General features: G+C 41.1%; 1 protein-coding gene across 2 annotated transcripts; it reads left to right on the top strand.

Annotated features, from left to right (window-relative positions):
- Positions 1–3,137: 3,137 nt before the first annotated feature.
- On the top strand, positions 3,138–27,399 carry ppp1r13bb (protein phosphatase 1, regulatory subunit 13Bb). Of its 2 annotated transcripts, none has more exons than XM_053336548.1 (18): positions 3,138–3,432; positions 3,691–3,854; positions 12,065–12,212; positions 13,187–13,306; positions 14,084–14,154; positions 17,822–17,923; positions 19,306–19,480; positions 19,638–19,837; positions 19,962–20,102; positions 20,283–20,475; positions 23,051–23,181; positions 23,304–23,748; positions 24,461–25,263; positions 25,353–25,490; positions 25,585–25,718; positions 25,836–26,002; positions 26,151–26,350; positions 26,988–27,399. In XM_053336548.1, exons 2-18 carry the CDS (start codon positions 3,846–3,848, stop codon positions 27,027–27,029), a joined length of 3,219 nt encoding a protein of 1,072 aa, XP_053192523.1. In that variant the 5' UTR covers positions 3,138–3,432; positions 3,691–3,845; the 3' UTR covers positions 27,030–27,399. The 2 variants fall into 2 exon arrangements, with proteins under 2 accessions (XP_053192523.1, XP_053192522.1); XM_053336547.1 differs by having other exon boundaries at positions 19,962–20,126.
- Positions 27,400–27,562: the final 163 nt, after the last annotated feature.

Genomic DNA, 27,562 nt, shown 5'->3' with positions numbered 1-27,562 from the left:
GCACACATTGTTGTATTGCCACAACATTGTAACCTGTAATATTTGGCCATGTCTCCTGCCTTTCACTAGATTGAAACCAGATCCATCCACACAACACAAGGGGGCTTTAACTTCCTTACAGTTCCATCACTGTCTAAAAATATCAAATCAATTTTACTGCAAAGTATAAAGTAAAAGTTTCTTCTCTGAAACTTCAATAAGTATATACAGCCATATATAGTGTAAGTATATACAGGCCATAATAAAAGAATACCCAACACTGGACAATATATTGTACAGTTGTTTTATGGTCATCTAATGTCTCTTTAACACTCTATCTATTGCAGAGATGCTGACAGTGTTGATCTTTTAAAAAGACACCATTGTCCTCTAAAATTACACTCTGGGTCTTTCTCAGTCTGATACTATTATTTGATGTCACAATGCCGCAGAGCTCTTGCTCTTGCTGAGGTGTAAAACCTGCTCTTCTGTCAGCAGCACAGGTAGTCGTCTAGTCTGACACACTGGAACTCAGAAATAGATCATATTACTGTATTTGTACTGTACTGTAATGCAGTGTACTGTGTGCCTCATGTATTTCTTACAGCTTGAGTTTCAGACATGCATTGACTTTTAGTTACTGTATTGCTGTAACTGGAATACTGCAACATGAATAATTACAGTACTAAGTGAGTACATACCTTTTTTCGCCCACTGAATGTTTGGATAATTAAAGACACTGTTATGTTTTCATTACGCTACACTCAGCGACCTCTCGCACCTCTGCCATTGTAAGGCCATGGTTAATTACATGGTCCTCAAACATAAGGACTAGCTTTCTCAACTCACAGTCTTAAGAGAGTAATGGGTGCCAACTCAAAAAGCAGAAAGGATTTTGCTGCCCTGCATCATTAAATAAGTGATGTACACTTATCTGGAGTGCTGACTTCTCCATCTGTTATTTTTGTAATTACATGGTCCACAATTGTGGTCATATTTAATCTGGGAGCGCTCTAAGTCCTTGTACACTTTTGCCTCTTCATCTGTTTTGCTGTCTACCACTCACCATGCATCCTTACTCCTCTTCCCCTTCCTCCTCTTCCATGAGGAGGCAGTTGCATCTGTTCATTGTTTACTTGGCCAGGTTCCTCCATGTTCAAGGACTGCAGTGATTCTGTTGCGGTCAAGCTCTGTAAATAATTTTAACAATATCCACGCTCAAGAGTAGCACTTGTCACCTAACTTTACAGGATGTGTGATTTGGTTGATGTAAGCTCTGAGAACAATCCCCTTCGTTAGTGATGTTCAAGTTTCATCTAACAGGCAATTTACCAATAGCAGATGTTACAAAACTTCCATGTCAGTGCTAGTTATGGAATATATGCCTGACATATTTTGACAATAGAGTGGATTATTGTGCATGTAACGACCTACTGAAAGAATTGCTACATGATTTGAAGGGCACAGCTATTCAACTGAGAAGCACAGAAGCAATTTGGTAATTGGTGGTGCAAATTGCAGACAATTGTAGTTATTGGTTTGCATAGATGTGCTACAACATTTGCAATTTTAGCACTTAAAATCTGTTGTGAACAAGTGACTGGCACGTGGAGCTTCTCACATGCTTTGAAAATATGAATTATCATTTGAGAATTGGGCCAAAACTATTGATAAAAACTGCGATAGTAATTATAATTTTGATGTGAACAGTTTTTTCCCCCAGAAACTTTCTTTACTCACAACAAAGAGGTACAACAAACAATTGTCATGTAAAAAAGAGAAAGAAAAACTGTATTAACAAGAATCGTAATTGAGTAATAAAATGCACTTTCTTTAATATACCAAAAATCTTCTAAACTTTTTTATTCACATCTTCAGTTGAGGTGCTATGCTTCTTGGGTTCAACAATAAACCGATGGAAGCAGGTTTGGAGCCAAATCATTTTGATTTGTGGATGTATAAATGTACCGAGAATGATCCAAAGCTGAATTGCTGGGTAACATTGTTATTCATCCTACTGAACACAAAAATCATATCAAATATATCTTTAGTACTATTTTTTTATTTATAAAAAAACATATATTTTTGTTATATATTGTAATAAGGGTTAGGAAGCTTACTTTGGAAATGTAATAGGTTACGGATTACGAGTTACTCTATTTAAAATGTAATAAGTAATTTAACTGTTTCAATTACTTAATCAAAGTAATATAACTAACTATATTTGATTACTTTTTGATTACTTTTCTAATTTTCTAACACATTTTTTCAACTGTTGGGGTAAGTGTACCCATTAAGAACACCAAAATCTAAGTTCAGGTGTTTTTCATGGATACTAACATGATTTATCAGGGAGATCATTTCTTATAAAGCAAGATTTATCTCTCATTTGAATATGTATTCATTAGTTCATGTAGATTTTGGAATATAAAATAAAGATATTTTATGAAAAAGGTCAAAAGTCTGACATGGGCTTTATTGGTACTGTGACACCATTTAAGCCCATGTGTGCTCAAAATAAACCCATGTCATGATTTATTTACAAAATATAAACAACATATTGTTTCCAAAGAATTAAAAACAACAATTCAGTAACATGTTAAATATCTAATAATGAGGAAAAAACCCTACTGAGGAAAATCTTCCAGGTCTGACTTCAGATGTACCCCATTTGTAATCTACATTTTCATAGGCTATGTTACTGTAATTGAACTACACATTTCTTCTCAGTAAATGTAACAGAGTGAAGCTACAGAGAAATACAGAACTACTTAACACTGGTTACACAGTTTAAAGCATTTCTTTCTGAAGTGTCTGTACCTGCATGTTTTATTCTAATGATGATCAACATCTCCAATAAAAATGTGAGATGACAGTCCATTAAAAGCTAAAGTGAACCTGTGGTAGCTGCATTAAACACGGCAGTATATTGTGTATGGGGTGCAGGTTGATGAGCTGCTGTCCTAACCATCCTAACATAGTAACAGCGGGCGGGGACGTTGGATTCTTCACATTCTACGTTGATGTGACACTCTCCCTGCTGTGGTGTAACCCCGCCCATCCCGCTGTGTAACCCCGCCCTTCCCTCCGTCAACAACTGGATTCCAGATATTTGTATTTTCCAGCCTGGTTAGCTAGCCAACGATGAATCGCTGTGTTCGTAGATAAAACACGTTTATCAACCTGGATGGACACTTACTCACTTTCATTTTCCTGAGAAACACTCCATCGACAGCTTGTGCACATGTACAACCCATGCAAGCTCAAGAAAGGACCGACGAGAGCGGAGAGATCGCCCTTTAGCCGCCTCTGAAAGCAGCTAACACGGCTAACAGCTCACCGAGAGGACGCTAGCTGGCTGGCTGGTTGACAGTTGCTTCGGTCAGCTACGTGCCTTTAACTGTACAGTAGCTGCTATTTAGACGGTGAAACAATGAGTCGCCTCTGACATTGGTGAGTATAATAAGTATGTCGTTGTTCAGTAATAGAGAGCCACAGCATTTCATTTTGTTTTGACTCGTTTCGGCGTTGCTTTGCGAGCAGCACTGGAGCTGGCTAACCATCGGCTTGTTTGTATCAGCAGAGAGCCACGCCTGGGCCATTTAAACCCAACACTCATTTGTAGCTTGATAACAGAACATGTTACTTTGGCGACGCTCATAGTGTTCAGTTTTATAGCCCTCTGATGAATTTCTCTGTTTTGGTTCACAGAGAGCACTGAGGCCCAGTTGGTTGTCACATTAGAGTAACCAGAGCCCATCACTAGCAAGGTGGGTCTCTGTTGACTCTGCCATTGAAGATTAGCGGGGGAGCCGTGAGCCAGCTTGCCGATGCACCCCTAGTTTTGACCTGTCAGAGCTGCCAATATGATGCCGGTAAGTGCACACTAATCCACCCCTTGTTCTATCTTAAGCAGATGTCATCACTCGTATCATTGAGGTTGGGTTAATCTAGATTATAAATCCACCCTCCCATGTCTAAAGGTCAGTTCCTTCACTTTCACTCATTGGACTGAACAGTGTCTCCACAATCAAACTTCTAAATAGGTATTTTCTCCTTTTTAAAACGGTAAACTACACCTCCTCTTTTCATCCACACTTGTTGGAGTTCCTCATTCGCATGTGATGGTTCAGGAAAGATTGATGCACTTGAACGCTTCCTTCACATCTAATCTGTACAAATCTATTCAGCTGTAGTTGATTCCCCTCAAGAAATGTAGAGATTTGCTTTATCTGGTTGTACAGTATCTCTGTGACATGAGTATGTAGCTGGAGGACTTAAATTTTTCACGTTGATGATTGCTCTGACAGAAATGTCAGGAAGGCAAAATATAAACAGTGCCTGTCAAAGCTTGATGGGGGAGGATCTGAAGTCTAAATGCTATTAATGCACAGGACAATATTATAACATAAAGATAATATGTGTGTGTCACCGGTTGAAGATGTAATCCTTGTTACAGTAGCACATTTGCAGTATTGAGCAAGTAAAATGGGACATTTCTGTTGAAGTTGCCATAATGAATAATGAATTTCTGTTTTAAAAGACATCATTTGGAAATAGAATGATTTCTACCCGAGTAGGTCCAGCAGGTATTGGGTCATTTCTATATCAAGAACACATATTTTCATCCTGTTGTTTACCCTGTTGTTATTGTTCAAGACGCACAACGTTGCAGAGAATAGAAAACCTGAATGGTAACCCTGTCCCAATAGCGCTTTGTTGGGACCGCTTTTGTTAACGTTCATGCTGAGAATGCAGTGATGAATTGTGGGAACGTGATAACCCCTTTGGCCTTCAGGGAGGGGAACATGTAATTCAGACGCAGGGTGAGTTTACAGTGGGTTCAGTTAGGTGTCGTCATAAGCGGAGGTGAGTCATTCTTAGCTAGTTATTTCTCCAGATGATCGTGCGTTGTTTAGAAATGCAGCATAACATTTAAGTTGTACCTTTTCAGTCCTGCAAACTGCTTCGTAAGCACGTCTTCAGAGTGGCTTTAAGTTCCCGGCAGCACAAAGTAACAGCATATTTGCTGCGGCCGTGGACTCCACGGGATTGACTGCGACGGTGGCCTCAGTGGACGTTTGTACCCCGTGGCACCAACAAGGCTATCAGAGTCAAAGAGCCAGTGGAGCAGAGAGCAGCCCCGTGCTGGGTTCTCGCGTGACTCCAGTAGCCAATGAGACCTTGGCAGATCTAGGTCTGTGTGGCTGCGTCGACTAATGCCCTGTTGTTAAGGGGAACTTTTGAGCTGAGTAGATTGTCAAGTGGCATTAATCTCACACAGTGGAGCTGGGCAGAACGTGACTTACAGGAGAATTAAACATTTGCATCTTATTGTTGCTTTCCCATTTTCGGAAGTGGTTCAAAACGACACGCAGTTATAGCATAAAGCACTCAGCCATTAAAAAAAGGAAAATGTCAGAAATTGAATGGATTTGACTGTTAGTGTTGAGCCCTTTTCTGAAACTCACTGTAAACAGATGAAAAGAGTCCGTTATTGATTTATTTAAGAACTCCCACCTGTTCAAGCTTGCTAGATCTCCTCCTGTTATGGGTTGAACAAGTATACATTATTAATAAGACTTTCTTAATGCCTTCCTCTAATGCTTTAGTCAGCTTTCAGTCAAAGGGACATATGTTTCCTTTAGGCAGCAGATGATTCCCATGGTTCTCTCCATAACAGTTTATTTGTTTCTGTTAGTAATAAATAAGAATAACTTGGGACATTCAACAACATTTCAGCATTTCTTATTCAGCTTTGGGAAAGTCGGGCTGATTGGACTTTTCAGTTTGTTCCACATCATTTGTCACACCATTTCCTCATCTTTCCTCTGTATGGTTCACTGCCGTTTTTACCCAGATGGGCAGTTATTTGGCATATTTGAGCTGCATCAAGAATGTCAAAGACAACCTCATCATGTCCCAGTGAACGTTAGCCGTAGATTTAGCTGCTGCTGTACGGTCGTCGCTCTCCAGCCGCTTTGTATGTTTGTCTCTGAACAGACAAAACAAAATGAGATCATGAGTCATCAGATTGTTTACCTGGAAGCTGCACACATTTGAGCTCGTCTTGGGTTTTAATGAGTTTACTGTTCATTAGACCTGCAACGATCAATCAGTTAGATGGCAACTATTAAATTAATCACCAACTATTTTGATGATGGATTAAACGTTTTGAGTCATTTTTCTCTCATTCCAGCTTCTCAGATGTTCTCTTTTTCTAGTTTCTTTAGTCTTTTAAAACAGTAAACGGAATATATTTGGTTTTAGACTGTTGTGATCGACATTTTTCACCATTTTCTTGACAAAACAACATTCATTAATCAAGAAAATAAAAACAGATGAATCGATAATAAAAATATAGTCGTTATTATGTTTATATGCATTTTTGTTATGTTATGAGTGCAGAGCTCGTCTCTTAAGCTCGTCTTATACCACTGACTTAAATTTAGTAGGGCTGAAATGACTAGTTGATTAATACAAAAATATAGGCAACTGATGATTGATTGATTTACTTAATTGATTTTATAAAGTAATGCCAAATGCTAAAATTTCACTGGTTGTGGCATCTTTGGGATTTGTACAAAACAATTTAAATATGTCGACTTTGGGGCGTATTTACAAAATTGCGGGAAGTTGTGAGGGTCACTTTTCTTTTGTGTTCTCGGGTAGAAATATTCTACTAAATCTTTTTTCCTTCATCATGGATACCTCTTTGTGAGTAAATGAGTGACTGGATTTGTGAGAAGAAATGACAGTTTGAGTCATCCCGCCAGGCATCAGGCCAGCCCAGCATCTCTCTTCCTCTTAGAAGTAAAGTGATGAATGCTCCATCTCCAGATGTACCCGTCGTAGCGTTATGCATCACCCAAAAAAGACACATTCTATGTCTCTGGCCATGTATGTGTTTTCCACATCCACCTTCTTGACTCTGCATAAGAGCGGCCTGACCCGCCAGTCACAGCTGTGGCCAAACTCCTCTCATTAGAAGGGACTCATTGGTGTTTCAGCTGGCAGCACAACCCAGAGACACTTACCAATAGAGAGACTTGACGGCACCCTCCTCCACTCACACCCACTACCCTGTGTCTCTCTCTCTCTCTCTCTCTCTCTCTCTCTCTCTCTCTCTCTCTCTCTCTCTCTCTCTCTCTCTCTCTCTCTCTCTCTAGCTGTTTGTTTCTGTCTAGCTCTCTCCCTCCTCCCTCCCCGAATTATACACACAGCAAGTGTTTTTTCCTCCCAAGTCTCCTCTGCAGCACTTTTTCCAACGCACACACCACCGTCGGTTTCAGAGGTTTGCTCGGGATGGCGTAACGATTCAGTCTCATGCCTGCAAAAGCAGGAGCGCTATGATGAAGAGGTTTGTGACTATAGTCTTACGTGGCCTTGTTAGCCTCTCCAAGGAGAATCCCATTTGGGCGAAGGAGCACCACCGGCCACCAAAGAAGGAGATCAGGAGGAAACGGAGGGCGGTCAAAAGAGTCAAGAACATGGGCAGACGCACCTTAGTGAGGGCGGTTGGTATTTCTCCAATGGTCGGTCAGCTGGACTGCTGGAGTTTCTCTTTTCTTTGCTGTCACACATGATTAGTTTGTGTTGATGTGAAGGTTTATTTGACAGTATTCTATGTTGGTCTACTGTGGTCAGAAACCAAATTTGATTGTTTAAACCTGACACTTAGATGATCTCAGTGTCTGGATTATTCAAGAGTAGCATGTGAAGGTTTGTTTTGCTCTAGAGGTCATTTAGTATTATGTTGGCAGTGATAAATTACTAAATTATAAAATTGGAGTTTACGACAGACCAATTATTCAACTTTATTTAAATTTTCTTACATGTTTTCCTTTTCTTAAGCACTACTGTCAAACCCCCGACAGAGTGCCAGAGTGATCTCCACTGGAGCAAATTCAAATAATGGCACCAGTCTTATCAGCGTTCAGACTGATGTTGCTGCTGAACATACTGGGCTGTTTTGTGCCCACTATTTTTTATTCCTGTACTATGTTGTATCTTATTATGCAGCTTGTTGCTCTCCAGTATCCCTTGGGGATTAGCAAAGCAATTATCTGTCAGTAAAATGTGGACATAACTAGTCTCCAGCAGACCCACCACAATGTTCTTCCCACTTTTTTTATTTCTCTTGGGTTAATGCTCTTGCACATCAGCTCACAGAGACGACATTCATTACTAGTGCATCTCTGCATTGGACCAGAAAAGGCAGAAGCATGAGCGTATAGATGGATGATGAGCTCTGTGAGTGTCTGAATGGTCCAGGTAGTTAAGTGTATAATCGGCTGAGTGAAGTCTCAGAGGCTCCCGAGCACAAATAATCACATTGTTTCAGAGGCTGCTGCAGAAAATGTCAATGAATCACATAGTTGCATCATTAAAACGATGAGTCACTTTGTCTCCAGGAAACTCCTGGAGTAATGATCTATAGCTTGCTCAGTGAGTAAACCTCGATTTTTATATGTCAGGGGCATAACTCTGACAGTTATTGAAGCAATACAAAATGCAGCCCGGGGCCACATGTGTAGTTGATGTGCTGGTGGGACTTCACTACATCCAAGTGTCTACTAAAATGTGCACATGTGAACTATTTAAGCTGATAAGTCATTAAACACATGCAACTGTGTGGCAAGGTTGGTGTGTTTCAGTTTTCAGGTGTTGCTTTATTGTAGTCATGTTGTAATAGACTGTAGCTCAACGTACCGAAGTGGTGGAGTTGTCGCTTGTCAGTCATTTGTCCTTGTGATAGTGTAAATAATGTGCCATTAAATTCTTGATAATTTAGATCGTTCATTATCTTCACATTTCACGACTTGTATTGTTGAAGGCTGTAAAGATTATTTTCACGATGAATTAATCTTCCAAATATGTTATGGATTCATCATTTTGTCTATTAAAATTGTCAGTTTGAATTTTCCACAGCCCACGTCGAATACTTCAAGTGTTTTGTTCTTTCCTTCTTTTGTCAATCAACCAATCAATTAATCACTGAAGCTCAAATGTTGATTGATTGGCTGAACGTCATCTCTGTAACTGAATATTCATCCAGTTTTTAAGGAGTGTAGAAAAGTAAAATGTAAAATATTGAGCAGGTTAGAAATAAGGAACCCAGATTGACCTCTACCACTCTTTACTGACAGCTTGCTGAGCTTGAATCTAACTTGCATGAAGACCATGATAGACATTTTTACCACATTTTGAACGTCCTTCAAACGCTCCTGGCTTTTGGTATATGTATATTTTTCCATTTTGGTTCCCTCTCTGACCTCTTCTCGGTTCTGTTTTTATTTTATAACATAAAAAAAACCTGTCACATGAAACAGGAAGGCACACCTCAGCCCCCTGGAACGCTTTGTGCCACACACACACATACACACACACACACACACACACACGCACACGCACACACACACACACGAAAAAAACAATAAAAATCTGTCTGCCACTGCAGAGGGAAATAAATATCCTGTAGAGATGCTGTTCCATTTCAATCCTTTTTGGCATGTTCTCACCTCTCCAAACACGAATGACACGAGCAGAGAAGTAAAAGCTTATTTAACTCTCCTGGCCAGAACAAGGCAGATAGGACACATCATTTCAATCTGTTTAAATTGAATTTTCTGGTTCAACATAATGATGAAAGAGAGAGTGTAACTTTTTTTTTTGTCAAAATGAAAAGATCAGAGTGTAGAGAGAGCGAGCACCTCATCCTGCATGAGAGGCTTTATTCAACCAAAATTTAGATTAATCTCATTATAAGAACCAGGAAGTTGTTTATCCAGAATCCAGTCATCACATGATTTTTGAAAATGTTTTTGTATGTTTTCACATTTTACAACCAAAATTCAGAATGGATTATCAGTAGTTTTTTTTTTTTTTTTTATGCCTTGCAGAAGTATTTAAACCAGTGAGTCAGTACTTTGTAGTGACTGAATCTTCTTAGATATGTTTTATCAGCTCATCTGGATTTTAGGATTTTCTTTTGTGTGCGTGTCTTCTTCCTCTCTTCTTTCCTTTTTTTATGCATGAGGATTTGCGTTTGTTTGTGTGTGTGCGTGCCTGTGTGTGTGTGCATGTGTGTGTTTTACTTTGAGATAATTGTTGATATTACTGTAAATTGTCTTCCAGTTCCAGATAATGTCTGAATTAAAGGTGCAGTTTGTAAACATTTGAGGCATTTAGCAGAATGGACTTGGCAGAAATGGAATATAATATTTATTGGTATGTTTTAGCTGAGAATAAGAATTGTTGTGTTTTCGTTACCATAGTATGAGCCCTTTATGTCTACAGAGGGAGCGGGTCGTCTTCCACAGAGCCCGCCATGTTGCACCGCCATGTTTCTACAGTAGCCCAGAACGGACAAACCAAACATTGGCTCTAGACAAAGCTTTTCGTGTTTTTCATGAGTCCTGTGGCCACCGTAGGTTTCTTCTACATGTTTTGAAGGGGATGAGGAGGCATATTCACTTTGTTGCAATCTGCAACCTCACTGCTAGATGCTGCCAGGCTTATGGGCATGATTTGTGACATCACAGATAGTTTTGAAGTTAAAGCGATCCTTACCTTTGCTACATTTTTACGCATTTTCTTGTTTAGGTTAAAATGCTATTAATAAGGTAATGGCACTCTAAAATGTTGGATAGATCCACCAGGCATAGAAACTAATCATTATTCCATTCTCATATGGTTCTGTGAAAACTCTGACCAATCATGGTGGAGGGAAAGGGAGTGCGGGGGTGGGATATAGGAGGGAGGAAGGGTTGGTGCTGTTCAAGTGTTGTGTGAAATGCAAGAAAGGTAAGAGTTGCTTTAATAGTGGTCCAGTACACAACTTACACAAGTGTGATGTGGAAACTTGAAGTCTCCAGTGCACAAACACTAAGAATGGACTTTACATTGAAGTAGGAGACATCTCAAATCCAACAGTGAAACTGTTGAAATAAAAAAATATTTGCATATTTATCGATTTTTCAATTAGGTAAATTGGACTTTTTTTAATGGAAACAACATATTAGCTTATATTATTATTCTAAGCACAGCATTTTTATATATATCACAACAAATCTGGAGGGAGTCTTTAATGATAAATGCCCAAGTTATACATTCTCTGGGCCCAAAGTTTAAAAAAAGCTTATTTTGACTAAATAACACAAGAAAACTAGAAAACACAAGGTAGTCAATTGACAATCATGTAACAGAAAAGGTATTTGTTGCTTTTGATAATCTATCACACCTTAATGATAAATTGATCATCACAATTCCATTATTTATGAGACGGCTCATTGATAAATTGGTCAGTTATTTAATTTCTACTTTTCAAGCTATAGACTATCAGTACCTTTTGATAGATCAGTTCAAAGGTCACAAGTACATACGCAGAAACTTTCCTATGTCAGCCTTCTACTGTGCTGTCTGATAGTTGTGGGTACAAATGAGCACTTGAAGACACATCTACAGCAGTAACCCCCCCCTTTGTTTTTTAACCATCACACATGAAGAAAGGCCAACATTTTGGATTGGGCGTGCACAGATTCGACATGTCTTGAATGTTGTTTGTTAAGAGCTTAAAAAGCTATGTGTGATCTTTGCTTGTATTGCTTCTATATGAGTACAGACATAAGCATGTGGGGGCACGTACTGCTGTGTCTTCACCTCCCAGTCCAGGCTGTGTATGTTTAACGCCGTGATGGGCCCTAATCACAGTAAACAGTGCTGTGGCAGGCACAGGCACGAGTCCACCAGCAGCTCAAACTAACAGTCGAGGCTGGTGGACAACGAAATGTGGCGTCAGCACACTGGGCTTTGTACAACGCCAGAGCGGGTTAAGCTTCGCCCTCAAATTACACCGTCAGTTAAATTACACTTTCTCATTTCTATCACTACACTATCTGCAAGTCATCTTAATTTCTGTCAGCGTGATCTGCCATTTTTCATTCCTGTCAAATCCTTTTTTTTTTTTTTTTTTTTTTACTGTGCTGTTTTATACAAACTAACAACAGCTCAATTTCCAACAGAATCATTAAATCTACTCTCCTGTCACTCTCCTCCTGACTGTTATCCTTCTTCTCCTCTTCAGATGATACTGACGGTGTACCTCAGCGATGGGGAACAGGCTGTGACTGAGGTGCCCATCACTCCTGAGACGACGTGCCGCGATGTCGTCGAGTTCTGCAAAGAGCCCGGCGAGAGCGGCTGCCACCTGGCCGAGGTCTGGAGAGGCAACGGTAAGACGTGGTTGAAGTTGAGCTACCTGTTATAGAGTGTGAGAGACTGATTATTTGTGGCAGTGCACAAAATGCCCCATATTTCAGAATGGTGAGTGCTGATTTCATGGTGGGGAACATGCCACATATAAGAGGAAAGAAGGAGTTAAAGGTATTAATCCGTGAAGGTGATATAAGAACATTTTAGCTTTCCTTGCTGATCTAAAAACAAGCACTCTATCAAAGTTATGTTCAGGTGCTGAGCAGGGCCATGCGTGACTACCTGAGCGGAGAGAAATCAGTCATGGATAGTCCAGAAAGTAATTTTCACACTGTCAAAAGAAGAAATACATGTTCCCCATTCCCAACCAGGTTAGAATAATTCACTTCAAGTACAAATTAGTATGACGGAAAAAGGTTACGTGCCGGTTCAGTCCACAGCACTGTCACAACAGATTCCACATGGTCGAAACGATTCGCTCTCATCACCATCCTCGTACTGACACACCCGGTGTTATCAGCATTTTTGCTGAGGGGCCACTCCCCTGTTGAAAACAACATCCCAGCCGAGGGCTTTATTAACCCGCGTTATGCAATCATGTTCGGCTAGTGCCTGACAATGCAGCCGTCTGCCCCCCCAAACCTCCTAAAACCTCTCTGTCTTTGTCTACGTCTCTTTGTCTCTTGTTCTCTTTTTGCCCACTGAGTACCATCCTCTTGAAACATAAAAACTATTCAGCCTGTAGTTATCACAGTTTTCCTGAAGATCTAAAGGCTTATTTTAATTTTGGAAACCTAAAGCAATACACTCGCTGTTAACAGATAAACAGATGAAAGCAAGAAGTGCTCAGATCTGTTTTTTTGTGATGTTTTTGCAACGTTTTCCATTGTTGAGTTTTTATCTTTCATTCTTGATTGAATTTGCCTTTAACTGATACAAATTTTTGCTGTTGAAAGTCTTAACATCTAAATCTTGTTTTCATGACTCTCTGCAGAACGAGCGATCCCCTTCGAGCACATGATGTATGAACATCTGCAGAAATGGGGACCACGGAAACAAGAGGTCAAGTTTTTCCTTCGGCACGAAGATTCGCCGACTGAGGGCAGCGATCAAGGTGAGCATCGTCAGAGTGTCTCAGCTCTCTGCGTAGTCTCTCCACCCTGCAGGAGGATGGAGTCGAGGGACGTCAGAGACACTGACACCAGCATCTATAGCTGAGCAGCCCTCCAGTAGAGGTGCCGGGAAATCCCTGTGTCCTTTATAACAGCACAAATAGTTTCAAAGACTCTGTAGGATACTTGATGAGGCATGCTGAAGGAATGAATCACCCACACACAGCATTAATATTAATCTTGTGTTATTGTTTTGATGGAACATGGCCACTTAAAATGCCAGGCGTAAAATGCCAGCCCAAGCACAAAATCAGAGACTCACTGAGACACAGTACCAATGTTTAAATGTCACTGTAAAGGGGTCTATTATATATATATATATATATATATATATATATATATATATATATATATATATATGTACTGTATATGTAAAGGGGAAATACACACAAAGGTAACAGGTGGTAGGTATTTAAGAAACTCACTGACTATGATTCAGATGAGACAAAAAAAAAGGCATAAAGAAAGTGTGAAGTTTAAATTAATTTATTCTCCTCTATCCATCAAGCCTTTCTTATTTAAAAAAAACCCATCAACTTTGTGTCAGGTGGCTTTAGTCAGCAGTCCTCGTCCCAGTTCTTAAATCCGTTCTGTCGTGTGCAATCATGTCAGTGAATTTTCAAACTATTCCTGACAATGCTTGCTGCCTCTGAATGTGCACTGCTCTCGTCTGTCCGCACTTGTGTGAATTGTGACGGCGAATGTCTCTTTTTTTGCAGGGAGTCAGCAGACTCAGGAGCAGACGAGCCGTAGAAGTGGAAACACTGGAGAGAAGCACAACGAGAATGGGGTGAGACTTAATTAGTGTCATGTAAATGATGTTAAAATAGAAATGCGCTCACGAAATAGCCTGTTGTAATTCAGTGGATGAATTGGGGTTAAAAAGGAAAACTATTTTGGAGTTTATACAACAGGGAAGCCATTCGTCCTGTGAGCCCTGATGATTTCACTTTGCTGTGTCTACACTACATAAGACAAGCTCAGAGGAGACTTTAATCTACTCACGTGAGGTAAAAGTTCACGATCTGTGGTTATGTGTGGATTTGGATATTAAGCCAGTGTTGAAGAGCCAGACACACTGATGATATTGATGGGGAAATACTGGCAATGTGTCTGGAAATAGAGCAGTAAAACTAGCAGTATTGTTGTATACCCGTCGCTGTGTACGTTCAGCTCTAGCTTCAGGATGTGTGTGGTTGGAGATGTGAATTGGTCTGATAAAAGCAGCCTCTGGCGTGGCATCCTCTTTCTCTCCCCGTCTCACTCCGACCATCTGTCCCAGATTTCACAATAGGAAAGTGTTGCGGTCAAGGAATCAAAACTAATTCAACCTTAAGGGTGGAGGGAAGCATCCAGCGCAGCAGGAGATGAAGGGATTGTGGTTTTTGTTTCCCAAAAAAAAAAAAAAAAAGATTATAGCAGCATTGCACAAGAGCACCCAGAATATCCTGATAATCGACATTTTACTGTTTGTGTCTACGGGTTATATATGTTTATGGGTCTGTAAAGTTCAATTATTGATTGACTTTTCTTTTTTTCACGCTATAATATGCAACAATCAAAGAATCTTTTATCATTGCAAATTGTTCTTTTTAAAGAGGAAAGCATGATCAGCTGGGCGGCTTGCTCTGCTTAACCTCCTAAGTGCCGAGGCTCATTTGTGTCCGACTTTCTTCCTAATATCTGATTTAGAGGATTATATCAGTCAGGCCGCTGGATGATATAACGGTACCTAAGAGGATCATTGCTTTGGCTTTTCCACGGGCTGCTGCCCAAAGCCTGCAGGCTTTCTCTCCACCAAGCAGAGCTACTCGTCCTGTGAGTAGGAACACTGCTTGGTAAAGAGCAGAGGTGCCCCAGGGGAACGCGGCGATCATTGCTACTCATTTCCTTCTCATTTTTATAGCATGATTTTAGCTTCTGTAATTAAAGATGACAGCTTATTGACAGTATTGAAACATTTAGTGTAACTTGTCCATTTCAAATACAAAATACTTGTATCCATAAGATGTTTTGGCATTAATAATCATTATAAAAAAAACAGGTTCTTTAAACATTATCCTGCTGATCGTTTTAGCTATAATCATGCATCACTATCAGCTTCTCACAATCAGATATGTACAGATTCATACATGATGTAGAGGGTGATGTAGCACTGTGATAAGATTACAACCCTCATGAGTGATGCTCTCTCTGCCCGGTGGTCGGCTGCTCAGTAGGGTGTTTCTCCAACTCCCTCTTCATCACTGTCTGAGGGCGTGCGTGTGTGTGTGTGTGTGTGCGTGTGTGTGTGTGTGTGTGTGTGTGTGTGTGTGTGTGTGTGTGTGTGTCGGTTTGTCCCTCCGGTGAATTGTCACTGATGCAGTGTTGCCTGAGTGCATTTGAGCGTGCCTGTTGTGTGCCAGTGGCCTCCCCCGCTTTCCTCATTTCATCCTCGGTTGAGTCACCTCGTCCTCCCATACCCCGAGTCTTCCTAGGCAACCTTATATTTAAATGCCTTAACAAATGCCAGGTAGGGAAACATAGTTTGAGCAAGATGGGCAGTATCCCTGTCAGAGATGAAATGATGTATGTAAGGCTTGTGTTGCCTCACTTCACAATCATTCCTGGGAATGTTTATTTCGGGCAAGATGAGTCGTAAAAATTCTTCCTCATAGAATTGAAGAGGAGCAGTGTATACGGTATTCTTTCCTTTTGCATGTCATGTTTATTTAACCTGGACTTTATCGTATCAGTATGCTGTTTTATTGAAGAATAGTCTGCCAGTGTGTTGACTGTAGAAACTGCTTTTAGGAAATTCTGAAGAGTGTACAAAAGCCAGTTTTGGGGTAAAAAAACAGGACTGAATGTGATAGCCAGACTTCTTTATTCTGTGAACTCTTATATAACACATGGTTGCTGATATCTGGCTCCAGAAGGGGGGAATTCAGTTTCTGGCAGTGAAACATTTTTTTGGCCTTGATGAGTTTTAAAAACTTTGACCACCTGACTTCTTACGGAGGGCTATCAAGTCAAAATTTCAGTTTGTCCAATACTTTAGATTTTTGACTAAATGGCTAAATATCTTCCTTACAAACAACATTCCCAACAGCCTCAGGTGTACCCTTTTTCTTTTAGGCATGGTAAATATTATAACTTCTGAAGAGGAAAAAACTCCAGCAGCTTAGTCTGAGCTACATTTTATAAACCCTTAACTTTAAAGTTTTTTGTTGTGTGAAGTTTTAATATGAGAATAATTTGCATCTATTTTGGTAATTGATTGATTTTTTTTAGATAAAAACACAAAACAAACATTCTCAGTTTTATGAGGACTTGCAGCTTTCATTTCTCTTTTGTGTCAGTAAAGTGAATATCTTTTAGGTTTTGGACTTTTCATTGGGAAAAGAGAGCAATGTCATGACATAATCTTGTGCTTTTTTAAAACTTTAATAAGTATTTAAATGTATTTTTTGACATTGTATAGGCCGAATGATAAATCAATGAATAGAGAATAATCAGCAGATTGATCCAATAATGAAAACAACCATTTTCAACTGGTAGCTTTACTTACTACAGTGAAATGACAGTAATAACAGTGTTCTGCTTTATTTCATCCCTTCTGGATCAAAAGGCTACCAAAGAGGAATTCAGATGGATTTTGCTGGAAATCCAACCTGATATTAAACGCTGTAAAGCGATATTAAACCATTATAAAACTATATTAAATGCTGTAACAGAACAGTCTTGTGGTGTTTTATGTGCTCTTTTTGGTGAAAGATTCATTTCTACAGCTCAGTATTTTCCTCTCCATGTGATGTGAAGCCTATGCTATGTGTACTAACAGAGAATAACATATTGTCCCCTGAGCCTTGCAAATCCTCACAATTAAAATCATAATGATGTTCAAGGCCTTGTTGTGGAGGAAGGAGAGCCCAAATCTCACTGCTCTCTGTAAAGTGTCCTGCTGTTTGACCCTCAGGCTGCCAAACCCAGACATCTTTTTAAATCATTCCTGCAAATGGCTTTTTACGGAGTACTTCTTTGTACTTTGTTTTTGGGTTATATTCGTATGCAATGTTTTATCTTACGCAACTTTTTAATGCCTATTATATTTTTCCTCTCCGTTTTAAAAGTGCTATAAAAACAACATTCAGGTACTTATTAGTAACATCAATGACATACACAGATACATGACAATGCAGGGGCGCCCATGGCAGACTTCTCAAGGCTTTAGGCATCACAAAACCAAATTTAACTATTCGTCTTTTAGTTTTTACTCAGAGCAGCTAAATGCAGATTTTTGTATCCCTTGAAAGTATCATCATGGTTTCAGCTCCCATGGAGGGGAAAAATAAAGGTCAGGTTCTTTGAAGATGATAAGGAAGCACCTGTAACAAAGCAACTGGTGTCAATATCAATGTGTTGACCTGTTATCCTTGTGTGTGTGTGTGTGTGTGTGTGTGTGTGTGTGTGTGTAGGTTGGGAATCAGCGTGTGGAGCTCACGCTTTCAGAGCTGCAGGAGATGGCCACTCGACAGCAGCAGCAAATCGAGGCTCAGCAGCAGATGCTTGTTGCAAAGGTAGCATCCCGTCTTCATATTATTGTTTCTTTCATTTTTTAAGGCACTACTCTTAGCAGTGGGACGCACAGGTAACTCAGCATAGGAAGCTCACAACAAGCTAGACTACTGTTTAATTGTACAGCTGATATTGTTTATAAATGTCAAATTAAAAACAGAATTCTGAAGAAATTGTGTCAGTAAATGCTGTATCCCATGAAACCTAAATTTTGTATCTCTCACTAAAGAATTTTATTTAAGGCAAACAGACCAAATCTCCTCTATTAATTTCATACAGCTTTAAATAATATTTCTCATCATCTAAAGTGTTTCCATGAGCTGTATGTGAACTTGCTCTGACATTAAAGGTCAAGTGTGTTTGTGCTACAGTCTTGAGGCTTTCAGTCTGAGAGAGAATAGACTACTGTTGATTCAACGAGCCCCACCATGACCTGAAATAACAAACAGTTATGTAAGAAAGGAGATGGGGGCAGCATGAGTCGACGGGTGCTGGGATTGCCTGGTCAGAATTCATACTTCAGTCACTCACAGGTTTACTCAAGCTTATAAAATTGGGGATACTACATCTCACTAACCATTTAGAGGAGTCCTCCTTAAGCGTCACCTTCTTATCAGTAATCATTAAAGAATCTTTTTATGTAGGTTTTTTTTTAGTCCACCATCACTTTTGAGTGTTTGTAAAGTCAATATTTCCTCTTCTAATGGAAGGAACATGAGCACTTGGCAACAAATGTCAACAAAACCAGTCTACCTCGTCACTCTGTGTGACCTTTCACTACACTAACACAGTCTGACTGCTGTGCCGATTGGTCATGCAAGAAGAAGCCCACTGTAGACCGGCAGATAGAAAGACCATGTATTGGCTTTGTTGTAGTATCTAGAAAGTAGGCCCACTCGAAGCCCCGCGGTCATTTGGAAACCTGGGCCTGTCATTTCCTATTTTAGAACCTAAACTGGAGCAGTTCTCAGTTGGGTAGAGATATGAAGTCATCTGACCCTTTTTTTTCAGCCTTCAGACAGTCTTGACACAGTGTAGCATTTAATTTAACACGTACAGTAGGAGGATTTAGCCTACATTAAATGTTTGTCTGCCACATGGATATCTGTAGTTGTGGAAGCTGTGATGTGGTTTTGTATTCATGTGTGCTTCGGACTGAAGAATAGCAAAAGAGTAGAGCAGCTAATGGTGTACTTAATGATCACCAAATAATTAATCACCGGTTCTGTCATTTTTAAAGAGTTTTTAACAGTATTTGTCCTGTTTTTTCAAACTTGAAAAAGCAGCATTGTTGACTTTTTGCATTGTTACCGAAGTTAGAACTCATAATTCACTTCTTTACCCATGAAATCTCTGTCTCTCTTTGTTCTCTCTCTCTCTGAAGGAGCAACGCTTGCGTTACCTGAAGCAGCAGGAGCGGCGTCAGCAACAAACTGTTTCGGAAAGTGAGAAGCTGCAGAGGCTCAAGGAACGTGTGGAGAGCCAGGAGGCAAAGCTCAAGAAGATTCGAGCAATGAGAGGCCAGGTGGACTACAGCAAGGTCATCAATGGCAACCTGTGTATGTATAAATACAATATTATGGTGACACTGTTGATGAGAATAAGGTTTCTAATTTTTGGGAAGGATAACAAAATAGATCCAGTTAACCTGCTAATTAAATCAAGTGTTACCAAACCAAGAGATTATGAGTGAGCTGATTGGTTTTTCACACGCAGCGGCAGAGATTGAGCAGGTCAGCGGCCTGTTCCAAGAGAAGCAGGCAGAGTTACAGACGGCCATGCTGAGGGTGGAACAGCTCAGCCTGCAGCTGGAGGACCTGCGGAGGGGAAAGCTTAACGGCATACAGACAGCCCTGGGTGGCCAAGTAACTGGCGCTGCAGCCTTGGAACTCCGCAAACTCTACCAGGAGCTTCAGGTACAGCTTAGTGCAAATATAAGAGATGTGTGACAGATGCTTTTATAGTGTTCACTTTGTGTTTACGTCACTCCTGAGCGCTAGTGGATCTGTGTTTACGCCCGCTTCTCTTCGTCATTCTCAGATCCGGAACAAGTTGAACCACGAGCAAAACAGCAAACTGCAGCAACAGAAGGAGCTTCTGAACAAGCGCAACATGGAAGTCACGCTCATGGACAAGCGCATCAGCGAGCTCCGGGAACGCCTCTACAAGAAAAAAGCTGAGGCACGTCAAAAAGAGAACCTTCCTGTAAGACTAGGACCACTCAACATATCTCCCCATTAAGACTCTTTTTGTTAAAATGGTTCTGACGAAGGCTGCTGTGAACATACTTGAGATCCGTACTCCTTCATACCTCTGACCATGAATACTTTTAAAATTAAAAACTATTCTCTCCTCTTACAGCTAAACAGAGCCAACGGGCCTCCCTCTCCACAGCCAGCTCCTGGGACTCTGGGCCGCGTGGCTGCTGTCGGGCCGTACATCCAAGTTCCTGTGCCAGGCCGACAGGATGGGGGCTACGCCATACCACCCGACCCACTGAAGCCTCAGACTCTGGGTGTCAATAATCAAGCCAACCACGGCCGTGCCAAGTCAGGTTGGTCAACAAAAAAACATCTGTGTGTATTTGTTCTCAAAATGCAACAAGTAGGTAGGTGAAGCATAAGTGTAGTTAGTAGTGAATATCCTTACCTTTAAAGAAAATTCAGTCATTTTTTTCTTTTTTTGAAGGTGCAGGAAAAGTTTTCTTACCTTTATTCTCTCATTAAAACAGCAAGAACATGAAGAGTTGGTAGTGAAGTAGATGGAGGTTGTTGCTAGTTTCAGTTACGGGGTAGCTTGAAGACATGGAGTCTACACTACTACACATTTAACACATCTTGCATGAAAAGCTTTGGACTGAAATCCCCTTGTGGGCCCTACTGTTACACTGTCTCCTTCATACCTGACTTCTCTGCCTGGACTTGATTTCTGTGATTTCATTTTTTCCCTCCTGTCTAACCTCACTCTCTTCCTGTGTCGTGTGTGCTGTGATTACCTCCCTTTTTCTCTCCTTTCATGTCTTTGTAATGTCTCTGTTTCACTGGGTGTGGGGTGGGGTCAACGTTCGCTGGGGCAGACGGTGTGCGAAAGCCTCCCGGCCCTTGGAAGGTGTCTGATTTAGACATCGTTGTGGACCCGGTACCCCCGTCCCTCCCAGAATCACACCCGGGCCCTGGAGCCTCCTCTGGCTCTGACGGCACGTCCCGTGAGTGCACAGTGCTGCATAAAGCAGAGGGATGGCACCTTCTGAACCTTCTCTCTCAATTAAAGCACAGGGTCCTCAGCATGCTGCGGAGATTTTTCTCCAAACTACAGCTGTAATGTATCAGAGTCAGGCCTAGAATCTTATTTAAATCTTTAAAAATTGCTTATTTCTTTAATTGGCTGAGAATTTCAGTTTCCAAAGAATGGGTTATGCCTAATCACACTGAATCTCCATACATCTGCGGATGTTTTCATACTCCACAAAAGTGATCATCTGTATAAGTGATGGGACTGATATTCTCCTCTAGTTTCAGACAAAATAAAGCTTACATGAACAGCTGTAGAATCTGAGGAGGAGATGAGCATCTGTGCCTGCTTAACTCGAACAATCGCTGACTGGCAGAAGCAGCCTTGTTTGGCGTCATTAAGCTTTCCTGCCAGTACAGTACTGAGCCTGTTTTTTCATAATCTGGCATGAGTACATGTTGACATTTCATTTAAAGTGTTTCCTTTGTGGATTGGCTGATGACGTCAAAGCTAGTGTGCTGCCATCTTGAAACCCTTTGCTGCCATCTGCAGAAATTTTACACTCGTAATCCCAATTGACATGGTGCCTCCTATGAAGAAAATGTCACTAATGAAGCACTGCTGATCCCGTGTGCGGTTGTGCACTTCTGAGAAGGTTCAATGAGTCAAGTGCCTCAAGAATTTACTCATACAAAGTAGTCCAAAATATTTGGGCTTGGTGCTTTTGTAACACCCCCCCACCCCCACCCCCGACAAACTTTAACCCTCACGCCATTGTCTCACAGCGACCAAGCACTTTACATGACAAGGTATTAAACTTGTTCATGTCAAAGTATCATTGGATTCACTTAGCAACTGTTACTGATACCTTTCAGACTCTGGTTAGAGTTTGACAAGAAGTCATTCAGTGAACTGTGTATGTTTTCTTATTAACATCAAAATATAGGTAGTAGAGAAAATGTTGGAAAATTTGCCACAGACACCTTTGGATTGAAACTGATTTCTGTTGAAATGTACGACACCTATTACTGTTGTTTTGCTGTCTTTCTTTTTCCATTCTCTTTCTTTTCACCCTTTCTTTGCTGTTTGATGTGCATTTCTTAATTATGCACATATTCTTAGTTTTTTAGAAATCAGTTAAGACTTAAAAATAAACACAGACATTAGTTACTTGTTGCCCATCCCAGAATTGTATGTTTGTTAATAAAATAACTAAATTAAGACAATACATGACTAAACACAAGCACAGTAGTAAAATACTAATGCAGGTACATTCATTTCCATCATCGCTGTGAAGTGAAGGCTCAGGATTTTGTCCTATTGATCAATAGCCCCTCTTGAAACGTTTCATTTGTGGTGGTTTCGATAAATTGACAACCTGCAAAATCCAATTTCAAGAGCTCATGTTTAAAATTGCACAGACCTCCAACATAGTTTTTCAAAAGATTGAAAAATTGACCTGACCATCAACTGACACGAATATTTGTTTGTGTTATTGACAGAGATATAGAGCTTTGTGCAGGAATTTGTGATTAACTGCCTTGATTCCTTCATTATTTTTGCTTTGAGTGTGTTTGAATGTCTCAGTGGTTTCTGGTTAATAGGATACGCTTCTCAAAATCCTGAACCCTCCATTTAATACCAATGCTAGGTCAAAATGTTAGAAATGTACATGCAGTGCATGTATTAAATGTGATGCATACTCCAATTCCAATTGTTTCACTTGATGCAGTGAATGAGAAACACTTGAATTATTAAAGATATGGAAATTAAACCATTTTGACCTAGATCTGGTGGACATGCTTTGTTACTACCCAGAGATGTAAAAGAGACTTATTCTGTTCATACCACTTTGTTACCCTCTGCAACACACTTACTGTGTCCTGTTTATGTCGTAGCTAATGATACTGGTTGGCCTACTGTAGGCAAGACCAGTACTCTAAAGCCTCCTGAGAGAAGAGATTCAGGGACTGACACCCAGGGCAAGAGCCCTCCCACAGGCTCCCCTGTTGCTCCAAATGCAGAAAAGGTGAGGGTTCTTTCTTCAAATCCCCTTTAATGTGTACAAGGATGTTCATTGTGTTTATAGCTGTTAACGTCCTGGTGTAATTGGGAAAGAAAAATAATGTGTTTTTTTATGTTTTTTCATAGGTGCTAGACTCCAAAATGGCCTCCCCTGCCATACCCAAGCCACAGCCACCTCCCTATGGCTCCCACCTCACCTCCGCAACCTCAGCCAGCTCTTTGGACCGTCGCAAGGACGCACCACCTCCTCGCCCGCTCCCAAACCCGCCGGCTCCTGCCTGGCCCCGTGTCCCCCCCACCACAGGCTCGTCCTCCCAGCAGATCCAGCAGCGGATCTCAGTGCCGCCGAGCCCCACTTTCCAGCCGAATGCCCCGCTATTTCCTCCTGGGCTGAGTGAGCGACTGGATCCCCCACCAGCTGTGGCAGTACGCCCCTTCATCCCAGACAGAGGATCACGGCCTCAGTCGCCACGCAAAGGCCCAGCTACCATGAACTCCAGCTCCATCTATCACATGTACCTTCAGCAGGCGGCACCAAAGAGCCAGCCACCCAAGCCTGCTCTCAAAGCAGGTAAGAGCCAAGAAGAAAGAGGCTGCTTTCATAATGAGACAGTTTGATTGTTGAAAGAATCATTGGATTATGTTTTTTACTGCGAAAAAGTCTCTTTTGTATCGCTGCCACTTAGAAGATCCCATTTTGCCCTCTTAAATAAAAATTGGTAAAGTGGTTAACATGAGCTTTTTATGAAGTTACAGCAGACAGTATTTTCCACATCTACCATGCGTCTTAAACTATGACAGTTATTGCAGAAACAACTAGTTGATTTATCTTTTAGACTTTAAGACTTTTCTCTATTCTACAAGGACTCCTGAAGGAGGTTTCTGGACATAGTTACACATAATAAACAAAACAAACATATAAAGTGGACAGCGACATTTGTAGCCCAGTAATGAGAAAATACAAGATGGTATAAAAAGAACATTAGATAAAGTAGATCAATTTAAAAATACATACGACTCAGCAAAAAAGCACACACTGGTAAATATACTGTAGTTATTCAAAAGTCACTTTTAGTCAGGTTGCAAAAATTGTGTGCTAATAAAAATAAGTGTCAAGCAAACATCTTAATGAAACTTCTACTTTTCACTGATTCATTGTATATTGGGTTCACAAAACATCAATAAAATTAAAATATATTGAGGTCTGGAAATTTCTGATAAACAATTTTCATTTCTTTTGTTTTTTCACATTCCTCACAAACTTTTTTTCATATTGTCTCTAGTGTATGGGAAACCTGTTCTCCCGCCAAGCTCGACACCTCCCTCGCCCCTGCCTTTCGTCCAGGCTGGAGGGGCCTTCCCGCTGCTCCAAGGCCCACCTTGTGTCGAGGATATGTTTGACGGTGACTTTGATGATCATGATGGTTTCCAGCACCTTGAACCCTCTGCGCCTCCTCCCAGTGTGGAGAACATTCCTCGACCACTCAGCCCCACTAAACTAACACCCATGGTACACTCCCCGCTGCGCTACCAAAGTGATGCCGACCTTGAGGTGCTCCGCAAAAAGCTGGCCAATGCTCCGAGACCCCTAAAGAAGCGCAGCTCCATCACAGAGCCAGAGGGCCCCAGTGGGCCCAACATCCAGAAACTGCTCTACCAGAGATTCAACACTCTTGCAGGAGGTATAGAGGGAAACGGAGTCAGTGGATCAGGAGGTGGTAATGGTGCGGGTAATGGAACACCATTTTATCAGCCAGCCAATCCTCCTGGCTATCTGGGAGGTGACTCTGTGGCTGATACAGACAATGGCAACCTTCCATCTGAGACACTGCTGCTGCCGCCACCACCCAGGGCAGACGAGCTGGGCTCTGAGGCTCCACCTCCATCTACTGACACTAATGACAACCAGCCGCTGCCCTCACCACCAGAAGGACTTGAAGACCCAGCTGAGGCAGAGGGACCAGAGGAGGAGGAGGAGGAGGACGACAACAACAACAATGTAGGAAGCTCTGAGGCTTTGCTGCCCAGCCCTGTGCCCGAGGTCAGCACTCCAGAGGAGAGCGGCACAGTGCTGTCACAGCCCCTGGTGAGAGGCACATACACATGAACTTTATTAAAGGTTACATCTGAAGTATTAAATGACTAAAGTCTGGTTTCTTCTCTCCATTATTACAGGAGAAGCGCACAAACCTGAAGAAGCCCGACTCTGACCGCACCGGCCACGGCTTCAGAGTAAAGTTTAACCCTTTGGCTCTCCTGCTGGATGCCTCATTGGAGGGAGAGTTCGACCTCGTCCAGAGGATCATCTATGAGGTATGCTGATCCTATTTACGTATCATTTAATTTATTGCACACATGCATTTTGGATAAGCCTTCATCTTTTCAACTGGGTCCTTCTCTTTTCCAGGTGGATAATCCAAGCACTCCCAATGATGAGGGCATCACACCCCTGCACAACGCTGTGTGTGCAGGACATCACCACATAGTCAAGTTCCTGCTGGATTTTGGTGTGAACGTTAACGCAGCAGACAGTGATGGATGGTGAGTCCAAGCTCTCTGAAACCAAGAGTTTTGAGTGATTGGTTTAAAGACATTTTACCCAGTTTGTCTCGCTGTGTTCTTGTCTCTGAGTTTTCCTGCTTGTCTTTGTTTGAATAGGACTCCACTTCACTGCGCTGCCTCCTGCAACAGTGTTCATCTCTGCAAGTTGTTGGTTGAGTCAGGGGCAGCCATCTTTGCCACCACCATCAGTGATGTGGAGACAGCTGCAGATAAATGTGAAGAAATGGAAGAGGGCTACATCCAGTGTTCCCAGTTCCTATATGGTAACTACCAACACTACCAGGACTCTACTCGTTCACTCCAGAATAAAAATAACAATTCAACCCTAAATGGTTATTGCAAAAAAAGAAAATAATGACTTTTAGGATACATGCACTCTGTGTTGACAGTCTGGTTTTGACTCTTGTGCAGGTGTTCAGGAGAAGTTGGGCGTAATGAACAAAGGGACGGTGTATGTTCTGTGGAATTACGAAGCTCAGAACGCAGACGAGCTGTCCTTCAGTGAGGGCGATGCCATCACCATTCTGCGACGACAGGATGACAGTGAAACGGATTGGTGGTGGGCAAGGCACGAGGACAACGAGGGCTACGTACCCCGCAACCTGCTGGGGGTAACAACGAAGTTTTAATCAGTTTACCTGTAGGGAAATAATATACGTTATTTGAAGGACAACCTGGAAATTGTCACGTTTACATTACTGACTATCAATGTAATATGGATTCTTTTTTAATCTTTTAGTGTGTGACATTTTTTTCCCATTTTTTTTATTTGTTTAGCCTGAAGTAAATCAGAAAAGTAATTGTTCTGTGTGTCTCATTGTAAATGAAATTTCTTAACGTATCCATCCTCGGACTGGTGGTAACACAAAACACATTTGATGAAGTCACTATGACCATTTTTTTAGTACTTGGCCCAATAGCATTAGGACTGTTGGGTCAGTCATATTAATCCGAATGTTCTTAAATTTTATTGACAAAACAATTAATTGAGGCAGTAATTGGCAAAATAAAAGATTTATTTAGATTCTGGAAAATTATCAAGTAATAATTGCAATATGAGTACATTCTGGTTGGCGAAAGATTGATAATATTGCAAAGTCATTGTAATTGATTTATTGTGTAGCTGTAGTCATAGCTGTAACAATTGAAAGAAAATTGAAATAGGTCAGTGACAAGTAAAGCCTAAAAAATCTAATTCAAATCATTCATATTAAAAGTTTCTCTTCTTTCTCTTTGAATCCTTTGCAGCTCTATCCTAGGATCAAGCCTCGTCAGCGCTCCCTGGCATAGTGTCCCGCTCCGCTGACCTCTGGCTAACAGCTGGACTAGTGACAAACCCAAGAGCCGAGAACAAAGGAGCCTGGTGCTCCATCTTCTCCCCATGGCCATAATCTCCCCAGGCCTCATGCTTCTTACAAAATCCTTTTTTTTTCTGAAGCAGAGGGCATCGAACTCTTGACACAGTTATTTACACACATACATAGACGCACACACAGTGAAACACTCCAAATGCGAAAATCTCTTAAACCACTCCATCCTGACCCCCACCCCTCCTTCAACCTGTTGCTGTCATTGCCCCAACTTGATTTTACCCCAATTCAATGTCCATTATGTAACAGACAACAACTTGACCAACTTGAAGAATAAAACACTAACCTTGTCTTAGTATTTCTTGCACACCTATTCAGCCATCTCCATCCTGTAATGGTGGCACTGGTTTACATGACACTATAAAGTAACTGGAAACTATCAAAAAATCTTTTTCTTGTTTTTTTAATTACCAATTTGAACCCTGCTCTAGTGAGATTTTTGTGTTTGATTTT

This window comes from Scomber japonicus, chromosome 17 (assembly GCF_027409825.1).
Source record: "Scomber japonicus isolate fScoJap1 chromosome 17, fScoJap1.pri, whole genome shotgun sequence".
Classification (NCBI taxonomy): Eukaryota; Metazoa; Chordata; class Actinopteri; order Scombriformes; family Scombridae; genus Scomber; species Scomber japonicus.
The sequence above is the reverse complement of the archived record's forward strand: the minus strand, read 5'-3'. Positions and strand labels throughout refer to the sequence as shown.

Bases quoted from the DNA above. Each gene is read 5' to 3' on its own strand.
- ppp1r13bb (XM_053336547.1), top strand. The intron at 19,481-19,637 runs GTATGTATAAAT...TTTCACACGCAG, and splicing joins GGTCATCAATGGCAACCTGT to CGGCAGAGATTGAGCAGGTC. The intron at 26,003-26,150 runs GTAACTACCAAC...ACTCTTGTGCAG, and splicing joins GTGTTCCCAGTTCCTATATG to GTGTTCAGGAGAAGTTGGGC.